This window comes from Coenobita brevimanus, chromosome 75 (genome assembly GCF_032717465.1).
Source record: "Coenobita brevimanus isolate Jiangsu-jjx chromosome 75, ASM3271746v2, whole genome shotgun sequence".
Taxonomy (NCBI): domain Eukaryota; kingdom Metazoa; phylum Arthropoda; class Malacostraca; order Decapoda; family Coenobitidae; genus Coenobita; species Coenobita brevimanus.
In genome coordinates this window covers 3,821,136-3,834,917 of record NC_137028.1, presented here as the reverse complement: position 1 = coordinate 3,834,917, position 13,782 = coordinate 3,821,136, and the positions used below count along the sequence as shown (strand labels likewise).

The following is a 13,782-nucleotide window of genomic DNA, read 5'->3' as shown; positions in this document are numbered from 1 at the left end:
GGACTGAATAGGGAGGCTGCCAGAGATTGAGCAATGTGGAGAGCTGCCATTAGGTGACCAAGGCTGACACGTGCAAGGATGTTGGAGACTTTATGAACAAATTAGGAATGATCTTTATTAACCCCCCTCAGTAGAGTTCCAGCTCTCTTCGTTTTTCTTTTCGTCTTTTCATCTATTAACATACGGATGTGAGACTAAGGTGTGGCATGAAAATGAAAAGTCAAGAGTAAGAGCAGTGGAGGTGGGACTGCTGAGGAATGTATATGGAGTACAGAGAGTGGATAGGATACAGAATAGTGTGATATGTGAAAGATGTGGAGTGAGGAAGTCTGTGGACACCAGAGTCGAAGAGAGTGTACTGAGATGGTTGGGTCATGTGGTGAGGATGGATAACAATAGAGTGGTGAAAAGAGTATATCTGAGTGAATTTGAAGGAAGGAGGAGGCAAGGTAGGCCAAGAAGAAGGTGGGGGGAATATGGTGGATGAGTGTGTAAGGAAGAGGGGTATGGAAGTTGGTGAAGCTAAGGGACTGACAAGAGACCTAGTTGGCTGGATGAATATTGTGTGGAGATGCACATAACCAGGGATTTGGCACCCCTTTTTAACGTGACAGCATTCGGATTGACTTCATGAGATAGGTATATATAAAGCTACAGAACGTGGTGAAATGGGGGGGGGGGGGGCTATCTGATGGAGCCTGGATTTTGAGGGCTTGAATGATGAGTGAATGGATACGTGGCCCATTGAATTGGGCAAACTTTGGTTGTCTGGTCCTGCCCTAGGGTGGGAAAGGAGGTCCGGACATTGATGATGATGGTGGTGGCGGTGGCAGTGGCGGTTCTTTCCAAGCAATAATATTCAACTTAAGAAGGATCACTTGGACTGACGGGGTTGGAAACTGTTGTTATTAGCATTCACTGCATTACCAGGTGGTACATGGTGATGACCCTCATCCACTCAGTTGATGTAGTGCTGCCTACTTCTTTCACCTTTATCATTGTTTCTGTCTGCCCTCCTATCTTTCTGCATCTCCTTTTCCTTCCTGTCACTTTTTATTACCCTTCTTTCAGCTTCAGGTTGCTCTACACTTAATGACAAGCCTGATGGTATCCTGTAACCCAGGAAACCATTTACAATGCTGGGTGGCAACTGTATGATCAGATAACAGGATGATAAGCCTGCTGTAGTACCTCTTGTTACCTGGAGATGCATATGGGGCATCCATCCAGGAACCATACCTACACATTTTGTGCCTTACAACAATGAGGGACTGTCAGCTGCAAGGGAACACCAGTTGCTTGCACTGGACATCCATGCAGATGCAGGTTCTGCTCAGCCCAACAGATGGGTTGATCAACAACAGCAACTACATTGTTAACTTAAAATTTTCCTACCACCACTAAACAACTAATGCATTCAGTGAAAAGAATGGTCAAGATGATGATGATTAGGTGGATAATGATGTTACACAACAATCAATCAATCAATCATTTCCTGTGGCACCCTCGGGGATGCATAGGGCCTCGATGAACTCACACCACCACATCCTATCTTGTGCTAACTCCTCAAGATCTCCCCAACACTCATCTCCAGCTTCCCGTCTCATTGTCCTCACCCACGTCTCTTTTGGCCTTCCTCTACCTCTCCTACCAAGTGCCACCCACCCTGGTGTACCTCGTACTATTCCCTATCTCCTATACACATGTCCTAGCCACTTCCATCGTGAGAACCTAACATATTCATCGACCGGCTGCACTCCCGTTATTTCTCTAATTCTACTATTTGGTATCCTTTCCCACCACTTAACTCCTAATATTCTTCTAAGTGCTTTGTTTTCAAACACCAAGAATTTATTTTCCATAGTCACTGTGCTGTACCAAGACTCGTGTCCATAAATTAAGATACTCCTAACCATTACCTTATAAAGTTTGATTTTTGTATGCACAGAAAAATTGTTATTATTCCAAATATTTTTAAGCATTCCCATTGCCTGATTAGCCTTCTTTAACCTTTCCTCGAATTCAAAGTTCAAAGAACCATCCTTGGCTAAATAAGTACCTAAATATTTAAACCTATCAACTTGCTTTACAACCATACCTCCAATTACACATTCCTGCACATTTTCCATATTCATATTGATTATTTCAGTTTTTCCACAATTAATAACCAAACCCACCTTGCGACCTTCACTCACCAAACAGTCCAACACTCTCTGCATCTCTTCTGGCCCATCACAAATCAAAACTATATCATCTGCATAATCTAAATCCAAAAGTTTCCTGTTCTCTCCCCAAAGTATACCTGCACCGGTTTCTGTTCCAACGCGTTTCATAATGTAATCAATGACCAATATAAATAGTAAAGGCGATAGAACACCACCTTGAATTACTCCGGACTTGACTTCAAACAAATCACTCAGACAACCATCAACCATCACTTTACAAAATGTGTCCTCATGCATGTTCATAATGACCCTCACAAACTCCTCTGGTATTCCATAATGTCTCATGATCTTCCCCATAGTCTCTCTCGAAACACTATCAAAAGCCTTTTCAAAATCAACAAAACAAAGACTTAACGGTACTCTCATTTCATTAACTTGCTGCATCAAATGCCTAACTATAAAGATCTGATCATTGCAACCACGTCCCTTTCTAAAACCAGCCTGTTCATCCCTCAGAATACCCTCAACCACCGGCTCCAACCTATTTAACAACACTCTACTGAAAACTTTCAAAGCTATCGGTGACAAAGAGATTCCCCTCCAATTACCACATTCACTCAGGTCTCCCTTCTTCGAACTTTAACAATTACACCATTCTTCCAAACTGATGGTAGTAACCCCGTCACCCATATCTTATTGAATAGCTTGGTCAAGATCATTATTAATCTATCCCCCTCCACTTTAAACATTTCCGGAAACAAACCATCCTCCCCTGGTGCCTTATTATTCTTTAACTGTTTTACTGCTTTCTCCACTTCTGCAAGCCTCAACTCTCCTGTTTCTATATTTAAATCTTCCTGAGCAGACGGTATATCCTCTTCTGGTGGTATTGGTCTATTAAGAACTGTCTCAAAATGCTCTTTCCATCTATTTTTAATATCTCCATCTTTGGTCAATAAATTTCCTTCCCTGTCTCTAACTGGTATTTCCTTGCGTTTACCTGCATTACCACTCAGTTCTCTAATCGATTCATATGCTATTCTTTGACTCTGTCCATCATTTTTGTTTATTAAGATTTCAGTCTCTGCAACCTTTTCATCCACACATCTTCTTTTATCTCTCCTAGCTAACCTTCTTACTTCTGAATTCAAACTCCAGTACGCAGCTCTTGCTAATTCAACAGTGAAATATATTTCATTTAACTCTTAAGAATAGTCAGTACACAAGGATTTTGTTAGGACTACTGCCAGTTGGTTGTATTAGGTTGAAGGGAGTACCTTGTCCTTGAGGTAAGATATAAAGAAGATTTCAGAGAAAACCAGATACAGTACCATGACAGTAAAGCTTCTGATCTCTCCATTTTTGCGTAGGAAATGTTGTCACCTGCAGCAAACTCTCCAGGTAGAGTTTATGCGCAAGAAGAATTGCCAGCAGAAGAATCTCAAAGTCCTCCTGAAGAGCAAGGTGAGCAGGCAGCACAGAGCAGCACAAGAGCCCCAGAGGTGAGTACTAAATAGCAGCTGCCAATCATTGCAAAGTGATGGAAGCTGACAAGTAACTCCTGCTACTGTTGCTCAAAAAAATTAAGCACAGTATGTCGTGTCTCCTGTTTACTTTTGTAAGTCAGCTTTCAGAGACAGCTGGGTTGGTTTAGAGAGGGACACCTTCACATGATGGTGCCAACTTAATGAGACAGCTTCACTGCCCAGTTACACAACTCCCTTCTAATCCTCTGAAAGGAAGATGGTGAACTGAAGGAGAAGGGCAACATCAGCCATTAGTCAGTTACATGTCCAGATTAGAGTAGGGCCACAACAGCACTAGCAGAGACAGCTACTTGAGGAAGCAAACCTCTTTTGCCCTTAGGAATATCAGTTATTATTGAGAGAATGGATTTTAGGAGTTGGGATGGATCTCTTCACACTTGTCTCATTTGCAGTACCTGTTATACTAGTTGAGTTTCATATAGGCAACAGTATAGTACATTTGTTTACTTATAGGTGTTAAGTACTTACGTATGCACATCTATGGATGAAGCCATCTTTGCAGATGTATGTTTTTTGTATCCTCCCTGGCCTGCTCCTGAGTTTTGGCAGTACATGCTTCTTCCCTGTCTTTAAAGTTGCTAGAGTCTGTTAGGGATATGAAGGCACTACCCTCACACCTGGGGAGCCATTATGGAATGATGCCAATAGCTATACCATACCTAATATATGTGTTATTTACTACTGCCTAGTTACAAAAATATACCGTTTTACCTTTTGACCAGTCATCTCTATCCTTTAGTATTCTTTCATCAAGCTTTAAAGGACAGAATTGATTGATATGAGATTGATTGACATAATATTTGTGTTTATTTTTTTGTAGGTGGGTATGCAGAATGAAAGTGTTGAAGGTGAAGTAGAAATGAGCAAGGCATTACAACAGCTGGCTGACATGGGCTTCACAAACCATGAGGTCAATCACCTCCTCCTCACCAAGTACAATAATGATGTTGCTCGTGCTGTGGCAGAACTTATTGTTCTAAATTGTCAATAGGGAAGGTAATACAAGCCTATTTACTTTGTAATTTATGAGATGTACTGTTATTCATTGTTTTCAGTCAACTGTAACACACTTTCGTCTGTGGAACTGCAGTGGCCACATATTAAATAAATATCCCCAGGATCATGAAAAGCAAATGTTTATCTTCAGAATTTAAGGACAGAATTGGATGTAAAGAGAAGTTCCTACTTTTGTTTTGGATATGGGGATACATTGCCTCGTGGTGAACAGGTTAGGTTGTTGTTTATGCCTCCATTTTACTGTAATGCTTAATCATTTGCAGTTTTTAAAGAAGCTGAGTAACAGCACAGTTTAATTTCAAGTTTATCTTTCATACCTTTGTCCTCTTCATACCTTTACATAAATAATAGACAATGTTTCATGTTTATTATCCTAGCGGTAGTGTGTAGGAAGATGGAAGACATTATTAATCTCAATAAAATTATCACATAGTATTATGATTCAGACCTAGTGCCACTTCATTTTTGGTTACTTTGACAGCAAATTTAGATAGAAATTATTATTTTGAAATATTAAAATAAATTTTCTTCAGTTGAATTGCCTTTGTTATAGAGCTCTTGTCTGTATTTTCACTACCTTCTGTACAATTTTTCAACAGTTAAGAGATGATTTTGATTGAATTACAGAGCAGCTGTTGGTGTAATCTTGGTCAGTATTTAATTAGAGGCAGTAAAACAACATATAAACTAGAGGTTGTTAAATCTTTACCTTTTTACTGTTATGACTATCATTTTGTACTTCATCTTGTTACCATCAGACAGTTATATTCATCTTAAGGGAGACCTTTCACAGGGAAGGGTTTTGAATCTATCTGTTAATCCTGTTACAAGAATCTTCTGGTCTTTCTCCGAGTTGCAAAATATAATTATCCAAAAGCAGCAAGAATATGTAAAAAGACAGTATTGCACTAAAAGAACTTACTGCAAAGTATCCTGTCGTGTATGGGAGGAACCTGTCTTTAATGCCATGGGACAGTAGGGTTCCTGCCAGTAAGTACGTATCCATCCATCATCCAATCCTACATTGCCCCATGAGGAGTGTAGGAGTCCGGGGCTTACAGTATATATATGCCACATTTTATCAGAAAAGAGCACTGAAGGAGCACAGTATGTTATTCCTAATCCTTCCACGAATTAATACATTTCAACACCTCATGTACCCTCAGACTACCTCATTCACTTTCGTACCCTGAATATAGAATTGTCTTAGCATTGCTTTTTTCTTATAAAGAGAGCTGCATTTCAAGAAAAGAGAAAATAACAAACATAGATTTTCCTGTTACATAACCAGGAGCTGGTGATTTGATACAGTGTGAATGAGAACAGTGGCAGTTGTGAATGAGAACAATGGCAGTAGCAGATAATATTTGGCCTAAGTTGTTATGTAAATGCATGTAATAAAAGAAGTTAAATTTTTCTCAGAGGAAAAAAATGGTCACAGATGAGTATTTACATCATGACATGTGATAGGCAGGATACTCCATCATGACCAGTTTGAAATTCAGGGTTGGAGTCAGATACACTTAGCAAAATATAAATACAGCAAGTTAAATTTAAGTACAGTTATTCCTGTTGTGAAATCTTCAGATATGACTTTAAATACAAAGCTTCCAATACAAGTCAACTACAAATACAGTAATGGTCCTTTCATTCAGCATATTCAGGACCAAGCAGGTGCCGAAAGAGCAGAAACTGCCAAATGACTGGGAAAACCTGTCAAAAAGTTTGTAGTACTCATGGTCGGTCACCCCAATACAATCACAGTGTCTAGTAAGCATTATTGGTCTACTCTAAGCACTAAATTGGCCTTCTGTTTCTTAAGGTCGTATATAGCGGAAGAGCTCATTATCTTCTTCCTAGGTATACCCAGCTCCAATTTTGTCATCTTCTTGGTGATAGTCAGCACCTAATGGGTGCATTTTTTTACAACAGCAATAGGCTTTCCACCAGCAGAGGCCATGGTGCAACATGAGAACGGGAGGGTGACCATAAAATAGCACAATAAAGTTTCCAAACTTTCAAAAGGTCCCATTCACATAGCCAGACACTCACGAGTCATGATGGCCGATGATGCATGCATTGTTGGCAAGCAGACCTCTTCAGAAGTGTTAAACTCAACTTTAAAATGTGCTAAGCTATAGGTGAACTGTTCAAACTTTCACGCTAAATTGGACTTCAAAACACGCCAGATATAGAAGAAAATCTAATATTTATTGGCGCTAATTATTATGAAGAGCGCCAAATTATTATGAAATGCGCAAGATCTAGGCCAACAGCTCCAAAATGGCTGATTGGGTCGGCATACGCGCCAGAGGAGCAAAGAACATTCGTAATGGTACTTCATGAAAACCACCCAAAGACCGGAAAGACCACAAGACCAGATGACGAATGAGAGGGTTTTTACTGTATAGACAATTATTGTTCATTCATTTTACCTTCAGTTTCTTTATCCATACGTGCTGGTTGACGTGTATAGCCGTCGTGATTTTGGGCGCAGAGCAACGCCGTTTGACGTGTATAGCCGCAAGCACCTTTACGCCGCCTTTTGAATTTTAACTTATCTTTACACATCGACGGGACCATCTGGAGTCGTGGGGATACTTTCATGTGAAAGAAGGAGTTGGAGAGTCTTATGTATCTTTAATTTTTTCTGTAGCTGTTATAGTTTGGCAGATATTAGGGTTTGAAGTAAGGGTATTTTTTTCCGTCACAGATATCCCCAGTAGGGAGAAGCGTGCAACATCGGAAACCCCCCAGCGTGTAGGGGTTAAACACTGTCCAACGTAGCATGTGTAAGCCTTGCACACATAATAGTAGCTCTCCACACTGCACCATTATGTATAGTTTCCTTGAGACCCCTCAAAGGTCATTATGCTGGACCCTCACCCTGTCATTTTCATCCTGTGTAAAAATAAAGTGAAGCTAATAATTTACAGTATTGTCTTATCTTAACTGTATTGGAAGCTGACACACCAAATGTATGAACTGAATACAGATATATATACATAGTTTCTGAAATAAGGAAAAATACAAAGCCTAAAAGTAATGTATTTGCAATTTCAAATACCAGTATGTATTTGCCCCCAATCCTGCATTGAGGTCCTTGTGAAGAAGGCAGGTCAGAAATTTGTTATTCTACAGTAGTTGTAGTTAGGTCAATAATGAAAGTCAGTCTTGCGGAAAATGAGTGTCCAAGCCCATTGAGCAACAGGGAGCTGCAGATGTGTTATTTAGGCAACATTGAGTTTTTTGCGGCTTCTCGGATAAATGTACAATGGGTCATGCACTGGAAGTGGAGATAATCTATGGCATCATTCAAGGTGAGGTTGATGATGATAGTGTGGCAGTGGAAGCAGCACAGGTGGTTACCCAATATCTTATTACTGTTGGAGTAGTAGAGGCTCAAGTCCACAATTTCCGGAATCTTTTCATCACCTTTGTTGCAGGGATTTATCCAGTCCCCATGGACAGAATGCGTGCCTTCTAAGCGCTCATATGCATGTTGGGCACAGGTAACTTAGCAACCACCACACTTAAGCCACCTTGATGCTGAGTGGGCTCGGACACTCTCTTTGCATACAGCTTAAGTTCATGAAACTTAAAATTGTAAGCTTACTTAGCATCATGCAGATCTTGGTGTCTATAGGATCCATATGATAAAAGAATAATGAAAATTTGGACAAAATTGAGGTGGCACTAGACTTGATAATAAATACCTATCCCATTATGGGACCATTTTCATAATACCTTATACAATATATGATTCGATATAACTTTCATGTTTTAATGTTATATATTTTATAATAGGTACTGAAGTATATATAAGTCATAGCTTCATGTTAGCATGACCTTGTTTTTATTTTTTATCTTTTCATTTTGTTTAGTTTTATTTATTATTATTTTTTAGATGTTAACTTATAACACATTTGTCATTACCTCTTTCTTATTTGTTATCCCCAGGCAATTTTATTTAGCTTAGGGTAGATTTCTCAAACAAGAGGGATAGATGTAGCCTTCATTAATCCCCTTTGATATGGGAGATTTTCCTGTCTTTGAATATGATTGTCTGGAGGTAGCAAGAATAAACAACTAGAATGTCGTCATAGTGAAAGGGTGTGTATGACTAAGGCAAATTCTACTGTAGAACAATTAAGCATCTCACACTGCTTGAGTCAGTACATACCAGTACACTTTTGCTTTATGTAGCTAATCGCCACTATAGAGCCTTTGTTTATGATCAACTTTGGTTAAATAATATTATCTATAGCTGCAGTAGCAAAACGTTGATGGTCATATTCTAAATACTGAGAATGCAGTTGTGTAGACAGCCCACAAAATATTGATGGTCATTAATGAAACACATTTAATGTTTTTGTTACCAGAAATTTGTTGTCCATGTATGTGTACATCAGAAATATGTGCAGGTCCAGTACTAAATTCATGATGTCCGTACATGTGTACTGAGGTAATATAGTTGAAGCAGTTGGGATTAAAGAATGCTCGGTGTGACTACCTTGACATGTTTACATGTGACCTATTAGCTTTTACTATCAGTATGAGCAGAGTGGCATCATTCATCACAATCATGATAAAACGGAACAGAATGGTCATAGGCCTTGACCAGTGGCACTCTCCACCACAGTGACATAATATCCCATAGACCAGTCATTTATATATTTTATTTATTTCTTTAATTTTTCTCTTGGTGTTCTATATCCCCAACAATAACTGAAAAATTCAGCCCATCTCTTGATTATGTAAGAATTTGTGTGAGTTTGTGATGGCCTCCTATGCACCCTCCCCCTCCCGATAGTGATGAGAAATTTTATGCCTAGTGTAACAGAGATACTCTGATTGGGGGATGATTTAATTCTGGCATATGTGTCCACTGATGAAGATGTTAGTGTGAAAAATGTAAATGTAAGAACGAAGTGCATGTTTACCATCGGCGACCACAGGGTAATGAAGGGGTTGAACAAAATACATAATTGGTCTGCCTGCCAGACCACAGAGTTTTGTCATCAGTGAATTAAAGTTGCAGATTTTTCTTTTTTTTACCCCCTTACATTTCATAGCTAAAATATAACTGCCAGATACTTATTACCCCTTGAAAAGCACATGGTATAGGAGTCCAAGACCAGGCTAGCTATAACAGTGAATAATTTGTGGTTGTTTACCAAGTCATTTCCTCAGATTGAAGAATATGGCCATCAGCCTCTTGCTGTTATTGGTACATCATTTTGCTTTGGATATCATAAGGGTTCAAGTGAAAATAGTACTGTACTTGCCATTTTTTCATTCCTGAAGTATATGATACTGCAGCTAGTTTCTCGGTTCCACCCTATGTTTGTAGTTATGAAAATTTTTACTGTATTTACGTAAGATTCACATAAAGAATATGTACCGTGATGCATGAATTATAAAGCTAATATAATAGGGAATTTGCAGTCATAATTGACTAACTACAATTGATAGTTTCTTCTATTTTTGCATTAACCCCTCCCCCCTGAGTACCTGGTGGGAGGTCTAACCCCCCACGCTGGTATATTTTGGCTGTAAATGAATTTCTGAAAATTTGCAAATCCAGTCTTACCAAATAGTTGGGCATGCTACAAATAGCAGACAGATACATGGACTTAACATTTTACTGATGTGCAGTTGAGGAAGGAGGGTTGAACCTTTGAGGGGCCTGGTGGTGGGGCCGGCAGAGGGGACAAGTGGCGGGAGGCCACAATGGTTTGCTGTGCAAACAATGGCTCAATATGACAAAACATTGATTCACGCGAAGCGGTGTGCCCAACCTACACATAAATAAATGTGAACTGGGGGGGGAGGGGTTAAGAATAGTAGATGATGAGCCCATGCAGAACAATAAAAAAGCAAAGTTTTGCAGCTGTTTTGGAAGTGGGTGTCCTTGGAAAACATTACTGAACCATGCTTTTTTCCTCAGATTGCTTTTAAGAAGAACGAATTATGTAGACATATACATAGTGTGCATACATAATAATTTTCATTAACAGCAGTGGTTTCTTGCATTATGTCCAGTGTATACTGCTCTGTTAATATTAGCCTAAATGTGAATTATGCTTAGTAAGGACATGTGGCTGTATTGAAGGCAGCTTCTTATGCCAGCATTTTATTTTTTTTCGTAGTTGATGAATAGTTATATATTATGGTAGAGAACGGGTGGAGGGATGCTATAGTTATATGCAGATAAATGCCGCTTAACACTGTGAGCCAATTTCTTATACATTTTGGTAGAAAGTACTGTTTTATTTACTCTCTTTATTTATTGTTTTCCCCTTATGTATTTTGGGAAATATGGATAGGATGATGATATTCTTAATTTGCTGTTACTGGTAAGTTATCACGTGCCTGGTTCTAGTGGCGTCATATACATGGTACTGTATATCATTTACAGAGGTCCTTGCCTGGGTTTAAAGGAAATTCACTTTTAATGCAGGTACATGGAAAGTATATTGGAATGAGAGTAATATATTTTTAGGTTTTTCTTTTTTTCATACTGTTGGTATCCTAGTATAGTATTTTATAGAACTGGTAGCTAAATTGCTGTGGATAATTGTATTAGAAATTATAAAATCTTTGTGTGTGGATTAAAGCACAGTAAGGAGCTAAACAGCTGTTAATTGTACTGATTATGAATTTTTGCGGTACAGTATAGAAATTAGCTTCATCACATCATTAGCTGGGAAAAAAGATAAGGATGATTTTTATTTTGTAAGTACTGATGTTAAAGAGACCTGTTCAAAATATTTCAACCTAGAAGAGGAGAAAAATTACTCCACCTACAATGCATGCATGTCATAATAAGTGAGTTTAGAGGTGGGAATAGGCTTCGAATTGTCATTAACTGGCACAGTCACGTGGTGACCCACTTTCAAAACAATCAAGTTTTTCCCTGTTTATAAATTCCTGCTTCTCAGGAGGGAGGGTCAGGTTGTACTGCATGGTGGTGCTCCTCGTACCATCTTTATTTTGTATGTTGGTATTAAAGTTATACTGATGATAATGGTGAAGGATATCTTAGAGCATAGTAGAAGTGAAGGAAGTAGCCAAGAGTTTCTTTACAATTTTCATTCTGAAGCCTGTTTCCACATTTCCACAGCTGTTTATTTGATAAAATAAATAAATAAATATATATATATATGTATATATCATCCATCCATCCGGTATCCAATCCTATGTCGCCCCATGAGGAGCGTAGGAACCCAGGGCTAAGCAAGTTGGTCCTGCCTTTTAAGATTATGTATATATATATATATATATATATATATATATATATATATATATATATATATAAAATACTTTATATGCTTTATTATGGTTTTCGTTGATACATAACTTTTGAGTTTACAAAATATTACAGCATGTAATAACAATAATATTTGCAGTAAATATGTACTTTATTGTGAAAGCATTAATCATTTAAAGGAGGTGCAGCAGCTTATTTGCATACAGATATGGAATTTAAGTCTGTTGGTACAGTGCTTCTTGTACCTTGATGCTTGAAGGTATCATATGAAGCTGAAGGTAGTGCTTTTATCACATATATAATGCATAAAATAATTATTGTAACCAGGGGCACAATTTAAAGAATTGTTTTAATTTTGCTCTGTAGTATTGTCATACAGAGAATGGAGTACTGTTCATTTTATAGTGTAGTTAAGAGTAAGTTCATATACCATTAGCTTTAAGAACATGGTCATGCTAAGCAGAATTAAATGTTTATATATGCATATGTATTTTGTAGTTTCATATGCAGTAGTATCATGAGTGCAAGTAGCTAACACTGTTTAGTTGAACGAGCAAGAATGAGGAGCAAGTGTAAACCATTAACCCTTTCATATCAGCTATTGTTAATTGACCAGTGGATGACAAACACCACCCATCGTCTGCTCAGTAGCTAACTTGCATCTAACTTGCTGTCAACATTTCAAACATTTTTGGCTGGCAAAAGTCTCCCATAGGTCATCTCTTCCTCTTCCACTTTATAGAAAAGCATTTTAACAATGATTAATAATTAGCCAATGGAACCCTACCACTAAAAGCAAAGGGCTCTAAACACCATTATGAATGACATCATTTGCCATAGTTCATGTTCAGTTTTATGGTACTGATTTTGTTTACCCCCCCCCCCTTTTTTTTTCCTTTTTTCATTGGTTGGAGATCCACTGTCATGCCTTTTCATTCCTTGCATGTGGACTCTACTTCATTCTTAGGTGGAAAAGTGGTCAGAGTGATGGTGGTGATGGTTGGACTCTTAGATCTCTAAAGGGTTAGAATGGGACTGGCTGTTACTGTCATTCTCATATGTCTACATGTCAGGATGATGGAACATCAAGATATCTGGTATAAAGTAGCCATCCAGAGCTATTATTTTATTTAGCAAGTAATGTATTTTGTAGAATGTAGACCATATTATCATTGATTTTGGAGATTTTGTAACCCCTGTTCCTTTGTGATTTATGCAGACACTATTCCTTAATAACCTCTCATACATTATTGATACAAGCAGTGTTAGTAATGAAAATGTATATATAACACCAGAAAGTGTTAAGTTCCAGTATTCAGAACAAAGTGCTAAATATGAGATGCTATGAAGTCTCATGCCATCAAGAAAAGACATTATGTTTTACTGTGCTTCAGGAGCAGACTGTTAAAAATGGCTGGTGTGAAAGGGTTAACTTGGTCTGGTATTCTGTACGCCAATATAACCTTGAATATATTGCAGCTTATACACTGTACGCATCGTCTGTAATCAAATATATTGCAAAAGTTAACATTACCTTTTTTTTTTTTTTTTTTTCATCTAAAATATTGTCATGTGCTGTACTGTACAAGCAGTTTTAGTACCAGGATAAGTGTGGGATGTTGTTCAAAATATCACAACTTTTCCCATACAACTGGTAAAGAACTGTCAGTTTGGAGGTGCTGGTAAAGTCGAAGTGACTGGATTCCCCCCCCCCAATTTGCTGTAGACGTAATAGCAATAGAGAATGTTAAGAAAGGATGTACTCCATTGTATTCCATTC

General features: G+C 38.2%; 1 protein-coding gene across 1 annotated transcript in view; it reads left to right on the top strand.

The window, feature by feature from the left end:
- Window positions 1–4,703, top strand: part of LOC145408002 (uncharacterized) — a 65,930-nt gene extending 61,227 nt beyond the window's left edge. Inside the window, exons 17-18 of the mRNA XM_080278806.1 lie at window positions 3,536–3,671; window positions 4,561–4,703. Coding sequence (XP_080134932.1) covers window positions 3,536–3,671; window positions 4,561–4,703 — 279 coding nt within the window. The remainder of the gene's footprint in view (window positions 1–3,535; window positions 3,672–4,560) is intronic.
- Window positions 4,704–13,782: the final 9,079 nt, after the last annotated feature.